General features: G+C 39.5%; 1 protein-coding gene across 1 annotated transcript; it reads right to left on the bottom strand.

The window, feature by feature from the left end:
- Positions 1-5200: 5200 nt before the first annotated feature.
- On the bottom strand, positions 5201-25037 carry TTC5 (tetratricopeptide repeat domain 5). Its single transcript, XM_004054812.5, has 10 exons — positions 24913-25037; positions 20838-20970; positions 19611-19822; positions 18299-18449; positions 17800-17891; positions 15388-15444; positions 14706-14852; positions 14311-14525; positions 10989-11133; positions 5201-8750 (listed from the first exon to the last, which is right to left on the bottom strand). Exons 1-10 carry the CDS (start codon positions 24961-24963, stop codon positions 8631-8633), a joined length of 1323 nt encoding a protein of 440 aa, XP_004054860.1. The 5' UTR covers positions 24964-25037; the 3' UTR covers positions 5201-8630.
- Between the last annotated feature and the right edge of the window lie 1868 nt (positions 25038-26905).

Raw genomic sequence — 26905 nt, 5'->3', positions numbered from 1 at the left:
ATCCGTATGTCACCATCATCAAAGACCAAAGGTAGATAAAACCACAAAGATGGGGAAAAAACAGAGCAGGAAAACTGGAAACTCTAAAAATCAGAGCACCTCTCCACCTCCAAAGGAACGCAGCTCCTTACCAGCAATGGAACAAAGCTGGACGGAGAATGACTTTGACAAGTTGAGAGAAGGCTTCAGAAGATCAAACTACTCCAAGCTAAAGGAGGAAGTTCGAACCAATGACAAAGAAGTTAAAAACTTTGAAAAAAAAATTAGATGAATGGATAACTAGAATAACTGATACAGAGAAGTGCTTAAAGGAGCTGATGGAGCTGAAAATCACAGCACAAGAACTACGTGACGAATGCACAAGCCTCAGTAACCGATGTGATCAACTGGAAGAAAGGGTATCAGTGATGGAAGACAAAATGAATGAAATGAAGCGTGAAAAGAAATTTAGAGAAAAAATAATAAAAAGAAATGAAGAAAGCCTCCAAGAAATATGGGAATATGTGAAAAGACCAAATCTACATCTGATTGGTGTACCTGAAAGTGATGGGAAGAATGGAACCAAGTTGGAAAACACTCTGCAGGATATTATCCAGGAGAACTTCCCCAATCTAGCAAGGCAGGCCAACATTCAAATTCAGGAAATACAGAGAACACCACAAAGATACTCCTCGAGAAGAGCAACTCCAAGACACATAATTCTCAGATTCACCAAAGTTGAAATGAAGGAAAAAATGTTAAGGGCAGCCAGAGAGAAAGGCCAGGTTGCCCACAAAGGGAAGCCCATCAGACTAACAGCTGATCTCTCGGCAGAAATTCTACAAGCCAGAAGAGAGTGGGGGCCGATATTCAACATTCTTAAAGAAAAGAATTTTCAACCCAGAATTTCATGTCCAGCCAAACTAAGCTTCATAAGTGAAGGAGAAATAAAATACCTTACAGACAAGCAAATGCTGAGAGATTTTGTCACCACCAGGCCTGCCCTAAAAGAGCTCCTGAAGGAAGCACTAAACATGGAAAGGAACAACCGGTACCAGCCACTGCAAAAACATGCCAAATTATAAAGACCATCAAGGCTAGGAAGAAACTACATCAACTAACGAGCAAAATAACCAGCTAACATCATAATGACAGGATCAGATTCACACATAACAATACTAACCTTAAATGTAAATGGGCTAAATGCTCCAATTAAAAGGCACAGACTGGCAAATTGGATAAAGGGTCAAGACCCATCAGTGTGCTATATTCAGGAGACCCATCTCACATGCAGAGACACACATAGGCTCAAAATAAAAGGATGGAGGAAGATCTACCAAGCAAATGGAAAACAAAAAAAGGCAGGGGTTGCAATCTTAGTCTCAGATAAAACAGACTTTAAACCAACAAATATCAAAACAGACAAAGAAGGCCATTACATAATGGTAAAGGGATCAATTCAACAAGAAGAACTAACTATCCTAAATATATATGCACCCAATTCAGGAGCACCCAGATTCATAAAGCAAGTCCTTAGTGACCTACAAAGAGCCTTAGACTCCCACACAATAATAATGGGAGATTTTAACACCACACTGTCAACATTAGACAGATCAATGAGACAGTTAACAAGGATATCCAGGAATTGAACTCAGCTCTGCACCAAGCGGACCTAATAGACATCTACAGAACTCTCCACCCCAAATCAACAGAATATACATTCTTTTCAGCACCACACCACACCTGTTCCAAAACTGACCACATAGTTGGAAGTAAAGCTCTCCTCAGCAAATGTAAAAGAACAGAAATTATAAAAAACTGTCTCTCAGACCACAGTGCAATCAAACTAGAACTCAGGATTCAGAAACTCACTCAAAACCGCTCAACTACATGGAAACTGAACAACCTGCTCCTGAATGACTACTGGGTACATAACGAAATGAAGGCAGAAATAAAGATGTTCTTTGAAACCAATGAGAACAAAGACACAACATACCAGAATCTCTGGGACACATTCAAAGCAGTGTGTAGAGGGAAATTTATAGCACTAAGTGCCCACAAGAGAAAGCAGGAAAGATCTAAAATTGACACCCTAACATCACAATTAAAAGAACTAGAGAAGCAAGAGCATACACATTCAAAAGCTAGCAGAAGGCAAGAAATAACTAAGATCAGAGCAGAACTGAAGGAAATAGAGACACAAAAAACCCTTCCAAAACCCAATGAATCCAGGAGCAGGTTTTTTGAAAAGATCAACAAAATTGATAGACCGCTAGCAAGACTAATAAAGCAGAAGAGAGAGAAGAATCAAATAGATGCAATAAAAAATGACAAAGGGGATATCACCACTGATCCCACGGAAATACAAACTACCATCAGAGAATACTATAAACACCTCTATGCAAATAAACTAGAAAATCTAGAAGAAATGGATAAATTCCTCAACACATACACTCTCCCAAGACTAAACCCGGAAGAAGTTGAATCTCTGAATAGACCAACAACAGGCTCTGAAATTGTAGCAATAATCAATAGCTTACCAACCAAAAAAAGTCCAGGACCAGATGTATTCACAGCTGAATTCTACCAGAGGTACAAGGAGGAGTTGGTACCATTCCTTCTGAAACTATTCCAATCAACAGAAAAAGAGGGAATCCTCCCTAACTCATTTTATGAGGCCAGCATCATTCTGATACCAAAGCCGGGCAGAGACACAACCAAAAAAGAGAATTTTAGACCAATATCCTTGATGAACATTGATGCAAAAATCCTCAATAAAATACTGGCAAACTGAATCCAGCAACACATCAAAAAGCTTATCCACCATGATCAAGTGGGCTTCATCCCTGGGATGCAAGGCTGGTTCAACACACACAAATCAATAAATGTAATCCATCATATAAACAGAACCAAAGACAAAAACCACATGATTATCTCAATAGATGCAGAAAAGGCCTTTGACAAAATTCAACAACCTTCATGCTAAAAATTCTCAATAAATTAGGTGTTGATGGGACGTATCTCAAAATAATAAGAGCTATCTATGACAAACCCACAGCCAATATCATACTGAATGGGCAAAAACTGGAAGCATTCCCTTTGAAAACTGGCACAAGACAGGGATGCCCTCTCTCACCACTCCTATTCAACATAATGTTGGAAGTTCTGGCCAGGGAAATCAGGCAGAAGAAGGAAATAAAGGGCATTAAATTAGGAAAAGAGGAAGTCAAATTGTCCCTGTTTGCAGATGACATGATTGTATATCTAGAAAATCCCATTGTCTCAGCCCAAAATCTCCTTAAGCTGATAAGCAACTTCAGCAAAGTCTCAGGATACAAAATGAATGTGAAAAAATCACAAGCATTCTTATACACCAATAACAAACAGAGAGCCAAATCAGGAGTGAATTCCCATTCACAATTGCTTCAAAGAGAATAAAATACCTAGGAATCCAACTTACAAGGGATGTGAAGGACCTCTTCAAGGAGAACTACAAACCACTGCTCAATGAAATAAAAGAGGATACAAACAAATGGAAGAACATTCCATGCTCATGGGTAGGAAGAATCAATATTGTGAAAATGGCCATACTGCCCAAGGTAATTTATAGATTCAATGCCATCCCCATCAAGATACCAATGACTTTCTTCACAGAATTGGAAAAAACTACTTTAAAGTTCATATGGAACCAAAACAGAGCCCGCATCACCAAGTCAATCCTAAGCCAAAAGAACAAAGCTGGAGGCATCATGCTACATGACTTCAAACTATACTACAAGGCTACAGTAACCAAAACAGCATGGTACTGCTACCAAAACAGATATATAGACCAGTGGAACAGAACAGAGCCCTCAGAAATAATGCCGCATATCTACAACTATCTGATCTTTGACAAACCTGACAAAAACAAGAAATGGGGAAACAATTCCCTATTTAATAAATGGTGCTGGGAAAACTGGCTAGCCATATGTAGAAAGCTGAAACTGGATCCCTTCCTTACACCTTATACAAAAATCAATTCAAGATGGATTAAAGACTTACATGTTAGAACTAAAACCATAAAAACCCTAGAAGAAAATCTAGGCAATACCATTCAGGACATAGGCATGGACAATGACTTCATGTCTAAAACACCAAAAGCAATGGCAACAAAAGCCAAAATTGACAAATGGGATCTAATTAAGCTCAAGAGCTTCTGCACAGCAAAAGAAACTACCATCAGAGTGATCAGGCAACCTACAGAATGGGAGAAAATTTTTGCAACCTACTCATCTGACAAAGGGCTAATATCCAGAATCTACAATGAACTCATACAAATTTACAAGAAAAAAACAAACAAACCCATCAAAAAGTGGGAAAGTGGGCGAAGGATATGAACAGACACTTCTCAAAAGAAGACATTTATGCAGCCAAAAAACACATGAAAAAATGCCCATCATCACTGGCCATCAGAGAATGCAAATCAAAACCACAATGAGATACCATCTCACACCAGTTAGAATGGCCATCATTAAAAAGTCAGGAAACAACAGGTGCTGGAGAGGATGTGGAGAAATAGGAACACTTTTACACTGTTGGTGGGACTGTAAACTAGTTCAACCATTGTGGAAGTCGGTGTGGTGATTCATCAGGGATCTAGAACTAGAAATACCATTTGACCCAGCCATCCCATTACTGGGTATATACCCAAAGGATTATAAATCATGCTGCTATAAAGACACATGTACACGTATGTTTATTGCAGCACTGTTCGCAATAGCAAAGACTTGGAACCAACCCAAATGTCCAACAATGATAGACTGGATTAAGAATATGTGGCACATATACACCATGGAATACTATGCAGCCATAAAAAATGATGAGTTCATGTCCTTTGTAGGGACATGGATGAAGCTGGAAACCATCATTCTCAGCAAACTATCACAACGACAAAAAACCAAACACCACATGTTCTCACTCACAGGTGGGAATTGAACAATGGGAACGCATGGACACAGGAAGGGGAATATCACACTCGGGGGACTGTTGTGGGGTGGGGGGAGGGGGGAGGGATAGCATTAGGAGATATACCTAATGCTAAATGACGAGTTAATGGGTGCAGCACACCAACATGGCACATGTATACATATGTAACAAACCTGCACGTTGTGCACATGTACCCTAAAACTTAAAGTATAATAATAATTTAAAAAGAGAGCATTAAGAAAATGAAAAAGCAAGCTGCGATTTGGATAAATATATTTGAAAAACAATTTATAACGGATTAGTATCCAGAACATGTAAGGAATCAATAAGAAGACAACCCAATAAAAATTGGACAAAAGAAAACAGAGATTTCATAGAAACAGAAACAGGAATGGACAAAGAAATGTAATTTATGCCTACTATGTGATATTTTATAATCATCTGGTTGGTAAAAATTAAAAAGCTAGACAATTTCAAAGAAAGAAAAAGACAGACTGGGCTTTAAAGATCAGTAGGGAAAGGATTGATTCTTTAATAAAAGGTGCTGGGCTATTTACTCATTATGAAAAAAATTATATCCGTACATAACATAAAATAAAGTCATACTATAAGAAAAGGACAAAATGATATACCTTCATAAAGCAATAGAGGGAAAATGTCCTTATGACTTTAGGAGAGCTAAGAACCTCTTAAAACACAAAAAGCATTATCATAAAAGATGGATAAATTCAATGACATTGAAATTAAGAACTTCTGTTCAGCAAAAGACCCAATAGAATAAAAAAACAAGATAAAACCGTATGCAGACAAACGATTAGTACAGGGAATATATAAATCAATTTGACATCCAATACAGAAGTGTGCAAAGACTCGAATAGGCATTTTACCAAGAGAAAATATTAGTGGCTTCTAAATACACGAAAAGATGCTCAAGCTCATTAATAATCAGAGAAATGGAAATTAAGGCCACAAGGAAATAATACTCAAATCTCCTGTATTTGCAATACCTAAAAGATAATACCAAGCACAGAAGAGGATGGGGAGCATTGAGGTGACTCATCTATTGATAGTAGAGACATAAACTAATATAAGCACTTTGGAAATGTTTAGCGCTTCTCAAAAAAGTTGAACATGTATATACTCTATGATCCAGCAATTCCATTCTATGTCAATACTCTTAAACAGTGGTTCTCAAATTTTACTGTGCATCAGAATCACCTGGAGGATTTGCTAAACACAGATTGCTGGGCTCTTCCCGCATAGTTTTGAATTCAGTAAGTCTGGGTAGGGGGCTTGAGAATCTGCATTTCAAAGAAGTTCCAAGGCATGCTGATGCTGCTGGTCTGAGAACCACTCTTCAAGAGCCATTGCTGTAAAAGAAACTTTTGCGCTTACATATCAGGACATATACAAGAATATTAATAATGTAGTGCTTTGGTAGTAAAAAAAGAAAAACTGGAAACCCAAATATCCTTTAACAACAGGATGAATAAATTATGGTATAATCATACAATGAGATTTATATAGCTGTGAAGACAAATGAGATCATGGACAGGTACACAAGGGCTTCCAAGTTATCAATGATGTTCTAGTTTTTAAGGCAGGTGGATATTGTATGGGTATTCTAGTTATTCCTGAAACCGTATGTACAAATTTTGCATACTTACTTGTTTGTACGCACTGCTTCTCTCTGGCTACCACCTACTGGCCATTTTTCTACTCTCTAGGCCTACACAGAACATGTCAACTCATCTCAGAATTTGAGTAAAAGGGGAACAGTATTTGGGTCCCACATCTCTACTGCCTCAAATGCTTACACATACTACTACCCCCATCTTCCCTAGTTGCTTTCAGCCAATTCTCAAGTTATTTTTATACCCCACAAGCTCCTAATCACTCTTCTATGACTCTAGGCCTCAAAATGACACCCAAAACTAATTTAAGACTCCATACGTGGTATAACAGACAGTACTTCTAATAAAAACTGTCTCTTGCTACCACAGGTTTTTTTGGTGCAGTCCACGAAGAGTGTTTTTGCAAACTATATCAGACTGGTTACTCATACTGACTTTAGCTTATCTACTAAGATTCTTAGTAATATTCATATATGATGTTGAAGCTATACCTGAGAATGTTAGCCTTTTTGGACCAAAAGAATGGACTGAAAATTGTATCTTATTAGACTCAGCCTTTATGACTTCTTAGAGACAGACAGATAGATAGATAGATAGATAGATAGATAGATAGATAGATAGATAGATAGATAGATAGATAGATAAAACTTCTCTCATCAATGCATTTCTATCATCCATTCTCTGAGGAGGCCTCTGCATTCTTTACAAATTTAATGAGTCATCAATGATATTCAAGGCACTGATCAAGAACTGAACAGGACTGGACCAAGAACAAAGATCTGAGCCATTTCACTAGAAGACTTCTCAATTCATCTGTATACATTAATGTATTATAGCCATTCAGTTGTTGTTGCTGTTTGAGACGGAGTCTCGCTCTGTCGCCCAGGCTGGAGTGCAGTGGCGCGATATCAGCTCACTGCAACCTCCACTTCCCAGGTTCAAGCAATTCTCTGCCTCAGCCTCCCCAGTAGCTGTGATTACAGGTGCCTGCCACCACGCCCAGCTAATTTTTGTATTTTTAGTAGAGACGGAGTTTCACCATCTTGGCCAGGCTGATCTTGAACTCCTGACCTCGTGATCCACCCGCCTTGGACTCCCAAAGTGGTGGGATTACTGGCTGAGCCACCGGGCCAGGCCAATTCAATTGGTTATTAATCCTCACTCACATTTCTCCATTTTACCACAAGGATATTAAGACAAACTGTTATAAAACATGTCACCAGACTCTAAAGAAACTGAGTATTTATCTAACTCTCTCTGGTCCTTCAGCCTAGTAACACTATTAGAACAGTATTGCTCTGTCATCTTGGACCATAGTGAAGACCACCCCTAGGGAATGACAGAATGGGAAAATGAAAGCAAGCTGGTCTCTAGCAACTTTGTGGAGTTGCCATTCCTGCCTGGGGCTGTCTATTGTCGGAATTCTTTTAACTGGGAGAGAAATAAACTACTTTGTATAAACAAAAAAATGGGGGCATTACTCCAATAAATTGAAGTGATCCTAAAACCAAGAATACAAGCCTAGGGAGAATAAAGCAGGCCAAACTATGTGGTTTTTTTTTTTTTTCAAACAAATTTAATTCTGTTCCAGCCCCAAAGAAGAGGAAGGACCTAAATTTCAAAAATAAAAATAAAAATTGCTAAAAATAAAAGCCATTACAAAATTAAGCCCCCTCCTTTAGCAATAAATACTGAACTGATATATACATATGAGGCTTAGGAAGGAGGCAACAACAGGAACCTTGGGGACTCTGTCCCATGGCAAGATCCCAAGACTTCTACCAATTCCATGCTCTTTGCTTAAAACATAGAGAGCAGTGGAAGAGACAGGAGAGATATGCCAGAAGAGTATGTGGCCCTGTAGAGAGCTGGAACATGATGAGGACAGAGGAGAGAGAAGAGATACGAAGTGTAATACAGGCAGGGAAAGAGAAAGTCTTCATTTAAAACATTCCTCCCATCCCTGCTGAATCACTGGATGTGGCTGGACCGGCTGTCCAGGGCCTTGTCTCCTCTCCTCCACTCCTTGTTGAGCATGCAAGTCAAAGAAGGTCATTCACACTGTGGTCGCGATGCCACTGTGGCAACAGCCTGGCTGCTGGATCCCTGAGGCTTCCCATTCACCACTAGCAGGAGGGGCGTCTCCACTCGAACACTGGAAAAGGAATAGTCCTAGAAAAGACAGACAGACAAAGGTTCACTATAGATTCCAAGATGGAAAAAGCTCCAGCACGGGGATACACCACTTGCAACTTTCTGCACCACCTCCCCCGTTGTATACCCCCTCTACTTCCATCTCACATCAGACAAAACTGAGCTAACAAAGGGGACGAAATTTTCCCAAAGTTTTCAATCTTCAGAAGGAAAACATGGAGCATGTAAGGTCATGAAGTGCCACTACAAGAATGAGACGGCTCTTTGATCCAAAAAAGGCAGGTTCCTGGCATTGCCTAACAAAAGAATGCAACCAACTCTCATAGAATCTGCCTTTTCCCATGGTGTTTCCTGATAATTAACTAGATACACATAGCAGCCGGCCAGAGCCAGTGGGAATCCTGAGAAAATCTCAGTCCAAATGTTTATAAGGTCCTAATTTAATCCACCAAATACAAATTAAAGTTACTTCTCTTTTTTATATCAAGAGGAGGAAATAGAATATGAAACAGAATGTAGCCATTTTCCTAATAACAAAAAGGGTATCAGCTCACTGTATCAGTTTAAGTGTATTTTAAGTTGTAAAACATGTTAAATAGTCTTCATCCAAAAAATATGGCAATGAGAGGCAGGCTCTTTTAAGTCCAAGTAAAGTAAATTTAAAAGTTCTCATAAACCAATTTTTTTTAAGTCTTCACAGAAATATCGACAAGTGACATAAAAAATGGCAATTTATACAAGAAATATAAATTAATATTCATGCTATATTTTCCATGTAAAATTAGAAAATAACTTTTCAAAGGTTTCCAACCAGAGTTGAGAAAAAAACTACAGAGAAACACTTATTTACATCCACTGTTGGTAGTGACAACTAACTAGTACAATTTTCCAAAGAATTATTTGGCAATATGTATCAAAAGCCTCAGAATTCTGCATACCCTTTGGACCCAGGAGTCTACATTAGAAATTCATTTAAGGAACTAATCATAGATACAAGCAAAGATATAAAAATCCTCACTCTGTTTCTAATTTTTTTTTCTATTATAAAAGTACTAATTTAGATCTGAGGTCATCAAAGTATTTCTGCAAAGGGCCAGAGAGTAAATATTTTAGGCTTTGTAGGTCATATGGTCTCTGTTACAGAACAAGTCACCTCTGACACTATAGTGCAAAAACAGCCACAGACAATAGTAAGCAAATGAGTGTGGCTGTGTTCCAATAAAGCTTTATTTGTGGACACTGAAATCTGAATTTCCTGTAATTTTCACATATCACAAAATATTACGCTTCTGTCAGTTTTTTTCACTTAACAACACAGAAACCATACTCTTTTTTTTCTTTTTTTTTTGAGGCAGACTTTCTCTATCACCCGGGCTGGCGTGCAATGGAACAATAATGGCTTACTGCAGCCTCAGACTCCTGAGATAAAGTGGTTCTCTCACTTCAGCCTCCTTAGTAGCTGGGACTACACGCTTGTGCTACCATACCTGGCTAAGTTTTTTAACATTTTTTTGTAGAGACAGGGTCTCACTATGTTGCCCAGGCTGGTCTTAAACTCCTGGGCTCAAGTGATCCTCCCACCTTGGCCTTCCAAAGTGCTGGGATTTTATGCATGAGCCACCATGCCCAGCCTAGAAACCATTATTAATAAAAACAAGCAGTGAGCCAGATTTGGTCAACGGGCTTTGCAACCTCTGATCTAAATGGTTAAACAGTAGTTAAATATCTACATTCATAAGGTTTTTGTAAGAATTAAATGGGGCAAGGCAGGTAATAAAAACTCTTAGCACAGTGTCTAGCACTCAATTAAGTGTTAAATAAATGCTAACTATCATTAACCATCTTCATCACCCCGTGTCTACTCAATGTGGTGAAATATGTAAAAACATAGGAAACATTCACAAACATTTGCATATAATATCCCACTCATGATTTAAAATATAGATATATGTGTATATATTTGTAAAAAGAAAAGACTTCAGGTATATACACCAAACTGTTAACAGTAACAGTTAAAAGGCAGTAATATCTGAGTGATAATATTTCACTGCATTTTTTTATTTTTCTGCTTACCAGTTTACCTTTTTAGTAAGAAAAATACATATATATATAAATAAAACATATACACACAAATATATATACACATAGCGTACACACATACTCACATATAATTATTTCTATATCTTTTATAAAAAGATAAGCTTGGTTCTACTTTTAGAGCCTACGAGTTGGAAGAGAATCCTAGCCATTGCTCACCTTTCCTTTGTGCTGAATTCGGTGAAGCCGCAGGTTGGGCTCAGGAATGGCTACAGAGTCTCCAATGAGCACTCCCCAGCTCTGCACTATATTGTACACCATCACTGCATAGCAAGGTCCATCTGAATCTACCAGGCCAAATGTACTACCAAGTAAAGACAGATTAGGAGAGAGGAAAACAAAAAGGTATGTGGGTAGGAAAGAAGGGCAGAAACAGTGGTTTAAAAATACTAGCAAAATACTGGACTTAAAGTCAGTGACAGGTAATTAAAATAAAATATAAAATTTAACTTAAACTTTAAAAATAAAATACTAACAAAATAAACAAATGCTTTTTCTCAGTTACTCAGAAAACCTATGAGAGGTACCATCTTCCACTTTATATATCTGAGTCTTCATTTTTCTGAAACTCATCAGTCACTTTGCTAAGAACTTAAGACAAAGCACACTGAAGCCATTCAACAAATATTAATGATGAACTAGACCAACATGTTACAGTTGTAACATTATTCCTGGTCTATCAATTTAACTATCATACTCTTAACCAAAGCCTCTAACCATCACTGTCTGTGTAGTTTAACTCCACAAACTTTCACTGAATATTACATACGTGCCAAGCATTGTGTTTAGCAATAAGATACCAATCCAGCTATGAATGACCTATAGTCTAGCAGGAGTCAGACAATGAAGTCATCACTTAACAGCACAGTGTGATGGGTGCTAGAATAGCTTTTCCCTTGTGCTGAATTCAATGAAGCCACAGATTGGACTGCGGGAGCCCAGAGGAGAAATATCTAAATCAAAATTGGAAAGCAGGGAAGATTTCCTGGAAGAGGTGACGCTCAAAGTGAATCTTAAAGGGTAAAAAACCAGCTGGGTTAAAAGAGAAAAATTAATCCTCGGTAAAAATTTTAAAAACCTCTGAGGGGATAGGAACAGAGATTGACTTGGAGGCAACATGAGGGAACTTCCCGGAATGGTGGTAATGATCTCTATTTGGGTTATACAGATATTTTCCATTTGTTAAAAGCTATGAAATGTACGCTTAAAATTGTACATTTCATTGTATGTAAATTTTACATAAAAAGAAAAAATTGAAACAAATACTGAACTCAGTTAATGACTGCATGCTAAAGTATGTAAAGTATATTGATCTCTGCAATTTACTCTGATAGCAGGATAAACAGACTGATATGTAATAAGCTAAGTAAAATAAAATATTAATGGTAGAATATAAGTGGTTGAGAACACAAATGTTCAATGTAAAATTCTTTCAACTTAGCTATATGTTTGAAAATTTTTATAACAAAATGTTGGGGGCAGAAGAGGATGTTAGCTATGTCAAGAAGAAGCTAGAGATTATCCAGGCAGAGTAACTGTATGTAAGACACAGAGGCATGAAAACAGCTGTTCTAAAACCAACAAAATTGTTCCATGGTTGAAACAAAAGGCACTGGTGGGAAAGAGACAGAAGATAATGGAAAGAGAAGCAGGGAGCAAATCATGAAGGACTTTGTATGCTAACCTAAGTAGTTCACACTTTATCCCAAAAGCTACATATAGTACCAGTAAGGGATCTTAAATAAGAAGTAGCAATGGTCAGATTTACGTCTAAGAAACATTTCTCTGGCAGCACTGTGGAACACTGGAGGAAACCAGAGAATCAGGGAGACCTATCTGGAGAAGTGATAAGGGGGTGAATTAAGGTGGTAAACACAGAGAAGTCAAGTCTATAGGACAAAAAAGGCAAATCTTTTTGGAGAATGGAGAAGCCTATTCTTCCAAAAGTCTTAATCAAGTGACTGAGAGGTGATACCATTCATTCACAAGGAATCCAGGGAGGAGAAGCAGGGTTTACAGAGAAAGATTTAGGTGAGTAGTACTGAAATACTGAGTTAGAGATTTCTTATTGGAACCCAGAGGCAGCTGGTTATAGGAATCCAACACTTGGAAATGAAGCTTGGGCTGGAGATATATCTGTAAGCATATAGGAGGCTGCCAAAGCCTTGGGTTTATATGACATCACAGGGCAAGATGATCTATAGACAGGATGGAGAAGAATCACACTCATGCCATCATGTGACATGCCTGAATTCACAGGAAATATTGCAATCAAGCAAAGCACTCTCCTGATGAATCCAGTCAAAGCCTCAGAATCCTTCTACACAGTATGTCAGGCAACCACTGATAAGTGATCAAAGTTGGCAACTATAGGCCATCCTGATATAAAGAGAAAAAAGGAAAAAAACGAAAATAGAGTCCTGGGAACCTAAGATTTAAAAGTTAGGCAGAAAAAGAGAAACCAAGGAGTGGCAAAATATCTATTTGTTCTCAAGGTCCTCCAAAACCTACCTTTGTCTATATCCCTTTCTAATTCTTCTCAGCTCTAGGATTTGCTCTAGTAAACTAAACTGTTCTCAACTATCTTTTTGCCCTTCAACTCGTCAAACACACAAACCCCTAGAAAATGCCATGGAGAAAGCTTGGGCATATAATGGGAATTATGAATATTTCTGTTCAGATGAACAGAAAGGATGTGAAAAGCAATAGTGAGAGATAAGTCAGAATGTTTTGGAACCATGCAATAGAAGTTGCTGGATCCAGTGCCTAGAAAGACAATGGTGATCCTAGGAAAATAACAATTTCAGTAGAAAAGAGAAAGGGGAAACCGGTCAACCAGGGATTAGGAAGTGAGTGAAGGACCAAGGAGTGGTGGCATTCACTAAACCCTAACTTTTCAAGATCCAAAAATTTTCTAAACAAATATTCTTAATTCATTTCCCCTGCTGCTAGAAGCACCTGCACCTGGGTCCTTTACATTTCTTTTTTCTCACTCCCTACAACACATATACTACACACTCAATAAATATTTGTTGAATGACATCTAAGACAATCTCCCAACCAGACTTTAAATTATAACTCAAAGCTCACTTTTCAGAACTAAGTATACCTAAGTACAAACAGGACTAAGAAATTTGTCCTCCTTCAACTTCTATGATCATGAAAATGCAAAGGGACAGAAGAATTTTGAGGTTTCTGTCTTATAAAAAAAAAATGTCCTGCCAAATTTCAACTATGGATATAGGAATCCACATAGCACCAAACTCAGGGATACAAAATGGGCAGTGACAGAATCTACAAAAGCCTCTGATCAAAAGATGGTTAAACATCACCCAGACAATATCTGCCCATGGGATAGTCACAGAAGGAAATCTGAAGTCACAAATCTGTGACCACTGACAATCTCCTCAACTGCCAGGGAAAGAACAGGAAGTGAGAGCAAAAAAAAGGGTAAAACAGGGGAAATCCAAGAGAAACTCACAAGGGGACTTTCTCCTCTGTGGTGAGGCTAAATACCACCTTTCCCAGGATGACGGCACCGCTGTTCACTCCAGGCTGAAGCGTACTCAGTGGCTTGAGCTCCAGGGTCACTTTCTGCCCAGAGGCTGATTGATAGTGCCCATCACTGCAAGGGCCTAGATGGGCTGGGCGCAAGCTTCCCAGCATGCTCTGCAGCTTTTTGGTCTTCACCTTTCCCTGCAAAGAAGGGGAAATAGGTAAGAAGCTGGAAACTAGTCGCCTTCCTTGAGATTCTAATCCTTCCCTCCCACCCACTTCTATAGGGTCTCTACCTCCTAAACCTATTTATTCTTATTTTATTGACCCACGACAAAATAAAAAAAAAAAAGTAGAATTCAGCCCTTCAGACATTTTTACCTTACTCTCAAGGAGGCTGGTTAATCTATCCAGGAATTCCAGAAGTTGTTGCTCTCGTTGCCGGGGCTCTGGCCAGGCAGGGTCCAGGGCTGCAGCCCGAGAGAAGCCCTCCAGGGCCTCCCCATAACTCTCTTCATATTTATGCAACTGTACAAGAAGTGTATCCCAATTATAAGTATATCCAGACAAACTATCCCGAGGGAATGGCACCATGGGCTAGGAATCTAGAGAAATAAACTGTTTTCCTTCCTGGTTATTTTCCTGTGCTACAACAAACAGCCTGAAGAGCTGGTAACACCTTACATCCTTCTTCCTAGCCAAGATGATCACAACCCCAAAGATGGAATCATTTCAAAGAAGCTAATTTCCAAACTCTAAAATAGTTAAGTTGTATATATTGGCTCACTTGACCTTTATATTTACTTAACATTTCAGAAGTCTTCTAAAAGATCCCCCCATTCTCTACATATTCTTCCACCTCCTCAGCCCCTTCTCCTTTCCCTCCAGTGACTACACCAGATACTGAAGCCAAACCGAGCTAGCTATTTATAGAAATGGCACGGCTTTCCTCTCGCAGTCTGTACCCAATCTTGTCCCTATGCAAACTCAGTTATCCTCACAAGCTAAGACATAGGTGTCTTATTTATTTGACCCTCAGATGACTACACCCCAAAGGTCTTACCGTCGCCCTGTTCAGATGAAGGTCAGGATTGCTAGAAGCTTTTCTGTCAACCTTCTCCTATAATGGGATGAAAAGATTATCAGTGGATCCTGTCTCAACGTTAAGGACTGACATGTCCAACATGTCCTACGCCTCCTCTTTCTAGAGAAATGGAAGTTTCTTCCTTGCCAAAATGGTATTTATACCACAGAAGCAGTTACCATATAACAGTGTGGATATCTTAGTCCCAAAACCTTAGGGATATAAGTGTTTTTGTATGTGTGAGACTTTAAAATATTATTATAATTTATCTATGTAGTAGTATTAAGATAGAATAAATCTTTATATAAATGAAATATGTGGGCCAGGCACAGTGGCTCACGCCTGTAATCCCAACACTTTGGAAAGCCAAGGCTGGCGGATCACCTGAGGTCAGGAGCTCAAGACCAGACTGGCCAACCTGGTGAAACACCGTCTCTACTAAAAATACAAAACTTAGCTAGGCATGGTGGCATGCACCTGTAATTCCAGCTACTCAGGAGGCTGAGGCAGAATTGTTTTAACATGGGAGGTGGAGGTTGTAGTGAGCCGAGATCGCACCACTGCACTCGAGCCTGGGTGACAGAGTGAGACTTCATCTCAAAAAAAATAAATAAATGAATGAAATAGGTGAAATCATTTGATTTTTAAAAATTTAAATAGTGAAGTGCTGGTAATAAATGAAGAAAGGCTAGGATAGAAACGGTGTTTATTTAATGCATTTCCTCTGCCCATAAACCTAGCTCCAGACACATGCAGAATCATGTTTCTATATCCAAGTTCCCTTAAAACACAGATAGAAAACCAAATTCAGACTCTAACTAAAATAGATGGCCAGAAAAAGAATTTTTTTTAAACAGATAAAATAGATGGCCAGACACCACAAGACAGTGCAGACCATGTGCTGTGAAGCAACTGCTGGCTATGTTCATGACTATGCTTATTATATTTTTTTAATTCTCTTCATTACCTGGTGCATTGTAAAAGCACAAACAACATGAATTAAAATTGTTTAAATGGTTGGTTCAGATATGTTTACAAATGCAGGTCTGGGCGAAAAACTTCAGATTAAAAAGAGATGACCAGGCACGGTGGCTCACACTTGTAATCCCAACACTTTGGGAGACCGAGGCGGATGGATCACCTGAGGTCAAGAGTTCAAGACCAGCCTGGCCAACATGGTGAAACTCCATCTCTACTAAAAATACAAAAATTAGGTGGGCATGGTGTGGCACGTGCCTGTAATACCAGCTACTTGAGAGACTGAGGCAGGAGACTCACTTGAACCTGGGAGACGGAGGTTGCAGTGAGCCGAGATCGTGCCACTGCACTCCAGCCTGGGTGGCAGAATGAGACTCCGTCTCAAAAAAAAAAAAAAAAAAAGATTAAAAAGTGACTATTTAGCAGAAGCCAAATATAAAATGTTGAAGGAATATACCACACTATTCTTTAAAATGTAAACATTCACCAAATTAAGAAATTAGAGTAAAATATAATTGCTCTAAAAGTTCCGTGATTGAAAAAGGGCAGTTTAAAGTCAAAGGTAGAGTTGTGGGGAGGGTGGCAGGAGGGGGAGAAAAACAAATTTAAAAGGGCAGTCCCTGAATTGCAAACATGAACATACAGTAACTGTGTTCTTTATTCTACCACAGGGAGCAGAATAAGTAATGATAAGTTAAAAAGCAATTCTTTATATCAAGAGAAGCAAAAGAAGAAAGGTAAATATGAGAGCTAAATAAAAAGTGCTCAGAAGACCAATGTGAAGTCAGAAGCCAATTCTAATAATGAGAAAAACGGCACTCAAAGTCTGAGGGAAAGCCCTATGCAAATGCCTATCAACATAAAAATGCTTGAAAACCTAAATAAATTTCTTGAAAACCTAAATAACCTAATTCACTTAATTCCTAGGAAATGACACAGAACAAGCTACACATTGTTTTCTCTTTTAGCCCATGGGAAATCCAGAGCCATAATATTACCTAACAGTTAATTTGGGGATAGCACTTAATTTACACTGAAGTATAAGTTTTCATTGTTCTTTAAAATGAATGTACAAAAATATTAATAAGCATTATTTTAATAGACTTTTTTCCCATTAAAAAATATGAACATGTTGAGGCAGCTCTGTGATTTGGTTATATATGTGTGTAAGAAACCTAGACAGGTCAAGGAGCTATCCAGCACCAATGCGACACGATGCAAGTGGTTCCTAACACTCAAGTTATAAGAAGTCAGTCATCTCTGCAGACACATCTTTGCAAAATCACAAAAATGAGATGCCAGCAAACACTGCCACTGCCCATGATGCTTGCTAAAGGGACACAAAGAAGACTGAACAATGCTCTTGCTTCTGTTGTTGCCTATTCATCTGGCCTGGTGACCATAAGTACTTACTGCTTGGGCATAGGCACTGAGGGCTTGCTGGGAGATCTTAGGGTTCTGGCCAGTAGAGAAGTAAAGGGAAAGATATGAATTCCCAAGAATATCTGAAAGAGAAACACAGTGACAAATCATCTCAGAGTCCAAGTTCAAGATATGACTTATTTTGATCATTCTTGAAAGTATATTTGAAAGGTCCCACAAGAAATCCAAACCAGGAATGACACGATACTTAGTATACCCAAAACTCCACTAGGATAGAGCACCAAGGACACCAAACTGAAATTTGAACAGACTGTACAAAAGCCCTGCCTTGCTTACGTGAAAACTAGGATCAAAAGATCGAAGAGTTCCTAGAAAAGTAGTTCCCCAAAATGTCTTTCGTGTGTCTTCAAAACAAAGATGCCCTCTCTGGCTTAAACCTCAGAATCAGACTCAAAAGATGGACTGCAAATGTTGCTCTGATTGAAAACATCTGCTCTAGACCTGTTGGAGATCTTTTGAGAGCACTCACACCAGGAGCGGCCATCATGGACATCCATCTGAACAGCCAACTTAGCCTGTCGGACACTGTCCATGACATGGTGAGAATGTTCATCTTCAGTGTCAGTCCGCAGCTGACGAAGCACCATTGACAGGTTTTGCAAGGAGACTTTGTTCCTGCACTGCAAATAGAAAGGGCACATACTCAATCTTCCTGATTCTACCTCCCCTTTCCAGATCTATTCTGAACTCAATCTTCTAAATCTAATTTTTTACCTTTTTAATTTTGTTTTGTTTTGTTTTGTTTGAGGTGGAGTCTTGCTCTGTCACCCAGGCTGAAGTGCAATGGCGCGATCTCGGCTCACTGCAACCTTTGCCTCCCGAGTTAAGTCTTTCCCCTGCCTCAGCTTCCCAAGTAGCTGGGACTACAGGTATGCACCACCATGCCCAGCTAATTTTTGTATTTTTAGTAGAGACTGAGTTTCACCATGTTGGCCAGGCTGGTCTTGAACTCCTGACCTCAAGTGATCTGCCTGCCTCAGCCTCCCAAAGCGCGGGATTACAGGTGTGAGCCACCACGCCTGGCCGTATTTTTCTTTTTGTGACAGGGTCTCACTCTGTCGCCCAGGATGGAGTGCAGAGGCACGATCTCAGCTCACAGCAACCTCCACCTCCTGGGTTCAAGTGATTCTTGTGCCTTGGCCTCCTGAGTAACTGGGATTACAGGCACATACAACCATGCCCATCTAATTTTTGTATTTTTTGGTAGAGGCAGGGTTTCACCATGTTGGCCAGGCTGGTCTCGAACTCCTGACCTCAAATGATCTCCCCACTTTGGCCTCCCAAAGTGCTGGGATTACAGGCATGAGTCACCACGTCTGGTCCATATATATATATATATATTTTTTTTTTTTTTGTAGAGACAAGGTCTCACCATGTTGCCTAGGCTGGTCTCAAACTCCTGAGCTCAAGTGATCCTCCTGCCTCGGCCTCTCAAAGTGCTAGGATTACAGGTGTAAGCTACCACACCCAGCCCTAATTTTTTCATCTAAATTCTTGCTGCCATCTGTATCTTCAACCCCCATCTACAAGGATCAGCTTAGCTGCTAGCTTTTCTTCACTTCCTTTCTCCCCCTGAACCTGATCCCATCATCATCTTCCTTTCCCAGGCCCCTGCCTCTATTTTCCTCATTCAGGTCTGCTCTCTGACCTTTCCTCCCTCCTGATTCTGTCCTAGTTCAATTTCAGTTCTACTCTGGTATTCATGTCCTAGGGAAACTCATAGAACCAAAGAAATTCATCCTTCCCATCTGTGCTTTCCAAAGGGATAGGGGGCAGCTCACATGGGTGAGGGCTCCTGAGAAGCAGGTGTGGGCAGCTGCAACATCCCCTTTTTTCCAGTACACCTCACCCAGCTGGTTCCAGGCTTCCACCAGCTCGGGCTCCAGCTTCACGGCCTTTGACAGAAGCTCCTCAGCCTTAGGGCTATAGTCAGGAGTCACATTTAGTGCTTTCCCAGTTAGCATTAGAACTTGTGCCTTGCCCTGGACAGAACCTAAGAGGAAGAAAAAAAGATAAAGTGGGAAAAAACAAGTTAAAGACCAGGGCACTTTCTCTCAAAAAATAACTACACATCAGTTTTAGGAATAAAAAGAGTTGGGGAAAATATTTATCAATAAACCATTTACTGAAAGCTCACCATAGGCAGAGTGTATGTTAGCTAATTAGGCAACAAAGAAAGCACTATTTCTAGAGCTTCTGCCATCTGTTTCTTGGGCCCCTATCTGCAAGGATCAGCTCGGTTGCTAACTTTCCTGGAGGGGTTTACAATCTAGTGGAGAAGACAAAGCATAAACATGGAAAATTAAAACCATGAAAAAGAGCATATGGCATTAGCCCAATGAATGGGCTTTAACAAGTGAAGAGAAGATGAGTCAGGACAAATAGTTATCGTTAAAACAAAACAGAGAGAGAGAGAAGAAAAGACCCTCCAGGTTAGAAAATGATATAAACAAAGACACAGAATCAGAAGTACATGTGGCCATGTTCATGGGAGAATAGACAGTTCAACCTGGATGAAACAGAAAGTTCCTCTACAAGTAATTAGTCAGAGATAAGGTTAGAAAACAGAGTAAAACAATGGACACTTAAATACCAGGTTAAGGGGGTTAGACTTCAGCTAGTCAGTAGCAGGAATCTTTAAAGATACCTGAGCAAAAAGGCAGATGAGAGGATAAGGTTAAATGCATGCAGTAATGATTTAGAAAGATAGCCATGGCCATGGTATTATATAAGTGGATTTGAAACTAAAAGAAATTAGAGGCAGAAAGTCAGATTACTGCAATAGTTCAAGTAAGTATGCTCTTTCATTTCATGACATTTGTTATAATCAAATTTTAGGAAAAGTGGCTTAGGGAATGAAAGGTTGCACGGGGGCCCTGAGACGTAATATTATGTTGTACTACCCTATAGCAGTAACAGATAGGATACCAAAGAGTCAATGAGGAGGGAGCAAAGGTCAATCACATTTCACTGAAGGATGGGGGTTGTACAATCTCTAGGGCTCATACCCACTACTTCTTCCATCTGCTGTAGGGTTTTCTCCATCTCCTTCCGCACATCCTGTTGCTTCCTCCCAGCATCCTCAACACTATGTGTCTCGAAATAGCAGTCTCGAAATGAGTAGAGCTGATCCACGAGTTCCTAAAAAGTATGACAATGGAACCATTAAGTGGAAAGATCACTGGACAGGAAAACTTGAAATTGGCTAGCCATACCAGCTCTTGGTCTAGAAATACCAATTCTCTTTCTCACCTATGAATGGCACAATAGGCAGGTGGACAGGTTTACTAAAATGCCACAAATCATGAGGAAAAGCAGCCAGTACCCCAGGCCAGCCCTCATGGTCCCATGTTGTCCCATGCCAATGTCTGTACTGTGATGACCATTTTCTCTCCCTGCCTGAGCAGGGCTTCTAATATGACTAAGCACTTCACATACCACAGTCATGAGGAGGGAAACACTGCAACTTAAGATAAACCAAAAGTTAGTAAGATCATTCTATATGGTCCTGGTCCTCAAAGAATAACACTTTGAAATTTACCCTTAAAGTTGGACTTCTCAACTAAAACCATTTTATCCCTGATTTTTCATACGCTGAGATCTGAAAATACAATACAACCTTTGTGAATATAATAAACATGTTAGAGAGTCATTCTTTTCCACCACAAACATACCAATTTGAACTTGGTAACTTTGGTATTTTTGCAGCATTTTGTTCTTTTAAATGCTTATTGTGGTTTTGTTTAGTTTGATTTTTTTGTCAAGTCATCTTCTGGCTGTCTTGGATTTTTTACAAATAAATATTCTCTTTCCTCTTAAATGCCTCTGAGTCTTCCTGTCATACCAGGCAAAGCTTTTCTACTACAGGTCAAGCATCCCTAATCCAAAAATCTGAAATCCTCCAAAATCCAAAACTTTTGAAACGCTGACACCACAAGTAGAAAATTCCACACCTGACACACAGTCAAAATGCAGTCAAAACGTTGTTTCAGGCACAAAATTATTAAAAATATTGTATCATATTACTTTCAGCCTATGTGTATAAAGTGTAAATGAAACAATTTTTTTTTCTTTTTTAAAAGACAGGGTCACCAGGCGTGGTGGCTCATGCCTGTAATCCCAGCACTTTGGTAGTCCAAGGCAGACGGATCATGAAGAGATCAAAACCATCCTGGCCAACATGGTGAAACCCGGTCTCTACTAAAAATACAAAAATTAGCCAGGCATGGTGGCGCACACCTGTAGTCCCACCTACTCGGGAGGCTGAGGCAGGAGAATCGCTTGAACCTGGGAGGCAGAGGTTGCAGTGAGCCAAGATCACGCCACTGCCCTCCAGCCTGGCAACAGAGCGAGACTCCATCTCAAAAAAAAAAAAAAAAAAGAGAGACAGTCTCGTAGGTTGCCCAGGCTGGTCTCAAACTCCTGATTTCAAGCAATGCTCCCACCTCAGCCTCCCAAAGTGCTGAGACTACAGGCATAAGCCACCAAGTTTCATATTTAGATTTGGGTCCCATCCCCAAGTTATCTCATTATGTATATGCAGATATTCCAAAATTCAAAAAAATCCAAAATCCAAAAAACTTCGAGTCCTAAGCATTTCGGATAACAGATACCCTATTCTTTCCTGAAACTAAATAGATAGCAGCAGAAATATATAATCACTTCCCATCGAGTGTAATCAACAATCTTCACAACACATCCTGAATTCATCCACCTGTCTCCGTCCCACTATGACCATTCCTGGATTACATCAGCTTCATTACTTGCCTGGACTGCAAGAGCTTCTTAACCAGTCATCTTGTTTCTGTTCTCTCCCATTCTCCTCACTGTAATGGGAGTGATCTTATAAAAAACGTACATCATATCACAAACCTTCAAATAGTTTCCCGTTGCAGACAGAATAAAATCCAAGTCCTTATCATGACCTAGAAGACTGTATGAGCTGACCTACCACCATCCATCCTGACACAAACTTCACTTCTCACCATTCTCTCTCCTACAATACTCAAGCCAGAGTTGCCTTCATGCAGTTTCTCAAACCCATCAAGTTCAGCCCACCTGGAAGACCTTATGCCTGGACACTTTCTCCAGATCTCTGCATAACTTATTCCTCATCATCATTTAGATCTTAGGTCAAATATCAGTTCCAGAAAGGTTTTCCCTAATTACTCAACCCAAATGAATCCCTTCCTTCTCTCCTCTACTGTTATATCATACTCTTATTTTTCTTCATACTTATTTAAAATCATGTGGCCTATCATTAATTGTCTATTGTCTGCCTCCACCACTGAAATGTAAGCTCCAGGATGGAAAGGCCTTTAATTTGTTTTGTTTCGAGCTACACCTGAGCACCAGAACGGGACTTGGGACAGGACAGGCTCTAATTCACTACACTTGATTGAATTAACTAACTAACTATCCCTGTTCTAACAAATACATATGTGCTATACTTAATTTAAAATCCTATCCAGAATGAAGGGAACAGACTAGCACCCTCTGCAAATTTTATTGTATTATATCCAAGACTCAGCCTGCAGAGACTCTGATTTTAACAGTTTAGCAGAACTCAAAATTCTACATTTTTAACAGGCACCCCAGATGACTGTAATGAAACTGTCTGTAAAACACACTTTGAGAAATATCCATTTATACATTCTTTTTACACTAAAATGTCTTTAACAATGAAATCAAAGTTTACCACCATCTCCATGAACAGCAACACCATTATCTAATCCTTTTCCTCTTCTCTACTTCACTCCTTTATTCCATTCCTGCACCGACCCCACCCCAAGATAACGGAAGTATCCTCTCCCAAGCTGCTTAGGACATTTACCACAAATGAACCTAGGAAAAGACAATTCTCATAAAAAATTACAACCAATTTCCTTTTGTCCTGCAATCAACATGGCTGCAAATTAAGAGTTTTAGAGAGGGGCTTATTGATTGGTTTTAGTTGTTAAACCAAACATTCAAGAAGTTGTTTGGTTTTATTGTTTGGTTTTGTTTTCCTCTGGACTGAATGTTTTTAGAAACTTATTTTTTCATGGCAAAGTCAATACATGTAAGTTGTTAAAATTCAAATAGATACATGTAAAAAACAGAAAGTACAAAATTACCCCAAACAACCTCAGTGATAACCACTGATTTGTATACCTTTTCAGATTTTTTTCTGTGCATATACAAACATATATACACAAATAATGTTTCTAATATAGAACCAGAATTGAGAATCTCTGATTTCTGCCAGTCACAATTAGGGAATAAAATGAAGTTAATCCAAATCAGCTGGAACACTCTCAAAAGTGTTACTATTTTAATGTACTCAAGAACAAAGAAATTTCACCAATATTTAAATTTGTGCGTTAAACACCTTTAGGCAAGTTACAAGCCTGTCATAGTTCTAATATTTAAGTTACAGGCTGCCTTAGAACGAAGAACTGAGTTCCTGAGGTGTAAGGAAAATCGTGGGTTCTTAAAGGCAAAGAGCCAAGCAACTAGTTAACGCCTCCCTACCAAGTCCAAAAGACTAGTCTTACTCAGAAGCACAGTCACCTGTGGACTACGTGGAGTCTGGACCCCTCTGCATCAGACCCCAAAGTGGAATTACACAGGTTGAAAGAAATCAAAACTGAAATCCTAAGGGGAGTAACCAGGACACTTGCAGTGCAGGTCATTAGCGTGACTGTTGCCAAATTCAAAGCAGAAAGGTGTTAAATGGCTTTTGTAGGGATCAAAACAACATGTGATAGTAGTTCATGCAGATCTGCCACACACATGTATATGCTATTCGCTATGGATGAATCGAGAAAACAACGTCCTCTCTAAAAATGTACATGAACAGTTAGGAGCAACAAATCTTCTTCCATACAGGACTGAAATTAACCGCAGTCAGGTCGGCAGCAGGAGGTTCCAACGAGGCTCCCTGGCTGGCTGCGGCTGCACCCTCGAGGGTTGTTATAGTAACCACACAGACGCACGCAGCTTCGCGTGTGTGCCGGGGAACTCACGGGCAGTACATAAACTGTACTCCCTGCTTCATTCGGAGTAACAAAAACACATACAGAATTTAATCTACGGCCCCACCTGCAATTTCTGCAAGATCGGCTTGACTTCTTCCTCTTCATCAGCCATCATCTCCCGGCCACTCCACCCCCAACTTTATAACCACAGAGACGCACGCCCTCTCTCACCGCGGAACCACAGCGACATCTGGCGTTCTGGAGGCTTTTCTGCCCCCGAAGGGCTTTGCTTCAAACCGACTTAACCATTTCCACAGAAATGCTCTACAATCACTTGTGAGTTCATAAACTTCTTTCTTTCCCGGATCCTGGAAACAAAATGTCCTCAGCTCAATTTCTATATTCTTGTTTCATATTTTCCTACTTATTTATACTAAGATTATAATACCCCATAAAGAAGAGTTTAAGAAGTGCACACCTGTGTTGTTTGAAATTTCAAAAGCCATGTAGTACAATAGCTACTTTACTCAATCTTTTCCAAACTTTGCAGTAATTTTCTATGTATGATTAATTTTATCATTTTAATGCACTATCTTAATAAATACTACACTTGGGATGGCTCATAAAAACCACCATGCTCTACATTAACAATGCCTCCATATTTATAGACAACATCCAGGACATATAAGAAAGGATGACTGTCTCTGTAGAGGGAAACACAGAAACTGGGGAACTGTGGGTGAGCGAAGAAAATTTTCACTGCCTGCCCTTTTGAATTTTCTTGCCATCTATATGTATCACCTATTCAAATATAAACATTTTTAAATAAAAAATTATTTGCTTCTACATAGTCTCTGGAAAGAGACACAAGACACTGGCAAGACTATTGCTTACAAAGAGCAGAAGTGAGTGGCTGGAGCAAAAATGAGCGACCAGGGAACTGGGGTAGACTTTTCACTGTACGCCTTTTTTTGTAACTTTAAAGTTTGTACCTTGTGAATATATTAAACTTGTGAATAAATCTTTTAAAGTGTCACGTAATATTTCTGGCAGTTTTGCTTTACTTTTTTAGTTTTAATTACAGCTTCAAGCTGATTCTGTGAACCTAACAAAGAAGTAAAACGTTCAAGGCAGAAATCATGAATGTACATAAAATCATTTCCTCAAATCATTTTCCAACATAAAGGAAATAGTTTGTATTGTAACCTATAAAATCTATGTCACTAGCTATAAAATAGGGAGGGATGTTTTAAAATTTTTTTTTGAGATGGAGTCTCACCGTGTAGCCCAGGCTGGAGTGCAATGGCACCATCTCGGCTCACTGCAACCTCCGCCTCCCGGGTTCAAGCGATTCTCCCGCCTCAGCCTCCCGAGTAGCTGGGACTACAGGTGCATACCACCACGCCTGGCTAATTTTTTGTATTTTTAGTAGAGACGGGATTTCACCGTGTTAGCCAGGATGGTCTCGATCTCCTGACCTCATGATTCACCCACCTCAGCTTCCCAAAGTGCTAGGATTACAGGCGTGAGCCACCACACCCGGCCCTAAAACTTTAATATTTTTCATCCTCTTTCTCAGACATTTTAACTTTGGTGCACACGAGGCTGGGCACGGTGGCTCACACCTGTAATCCCAGCACTTTCAGAGGCCAAGGCGGGCAGATCACTTGAGGTCAGGAGTTCAAGACAAGCCTGGCCAATGTGGTAAAACCCCGTCTCTACTAAAGATACAAAAATTAGCCAGGTGCGGTGGCATGCACCTGTAATCCCAGCTACTTGGGAGGCCAAGGCAGGAGAACCACCTGAACCCAGGAGGCGGAGGTTGCAGTGAGCCAAGATGCTGCCACTGCACTCCAGCCTGGGCAACACGGCAAGACTCCATCTCAAAAAAACAGTAATAAATAATTTTGGTGCACACTAAGAATAATTTTTAAGAGATTTTATACTCTATATTCCTAGTGAAGGAAACACTACTTGCTTTTCAATTATGTAAAGCAGGGGTATTTAATTGCCTTTCTACAATGACTAAATATAAAATATCTTCAAATGATTTCAGTATAAGTTTTATTACCTAAAAAACAATGGGATTTGACATTTAGGGTAATTCCATTGTTAAC

This window comes from Gorilla gorilla, chromosome 15 (assembly GCF_029281585.2).
Source record: "Gorilla gorilla gorilla isolate KB3781 chromosome 15, NHGRI_mGorGor1-v2.1_pri, whole genome shotgun sequence".
NCBI classification, from domain to species: Eukaryota; Metazoa; Chordata; class Mammalia; order Primates; family Hominidae; genus Gorilla; species Gorilla gorilla.
This window is presented reverse-complemented; position numbering and strand designations above follow the sequence as displayed.

Bases quoted from the DNA above. Each gene is read 5' to 3' on its own strand.
- TTC5 (XM_004054812.5), bottom strand. From the start codon at position 24,963: ATGATGGCTGATGAAGAGGAAGAAGTCAAGCCGATCTTGCAGAAATTG. The intron at 19,823-20,837 runs GTATGAGCCCTA...TCTTCCTCTTAG, and splicing joins GCAGATGGAAGAAGTAGTGG to GTTCTGTCCAGGGCAAGGCA. The intron at 8,751-10,988 runs GTGAGCAATGGC...TGTCTTTTCTAG, and splicing joins GAATTCAGCACAAAGGAAAG to GACTATTCCTTTTCCAGTGT.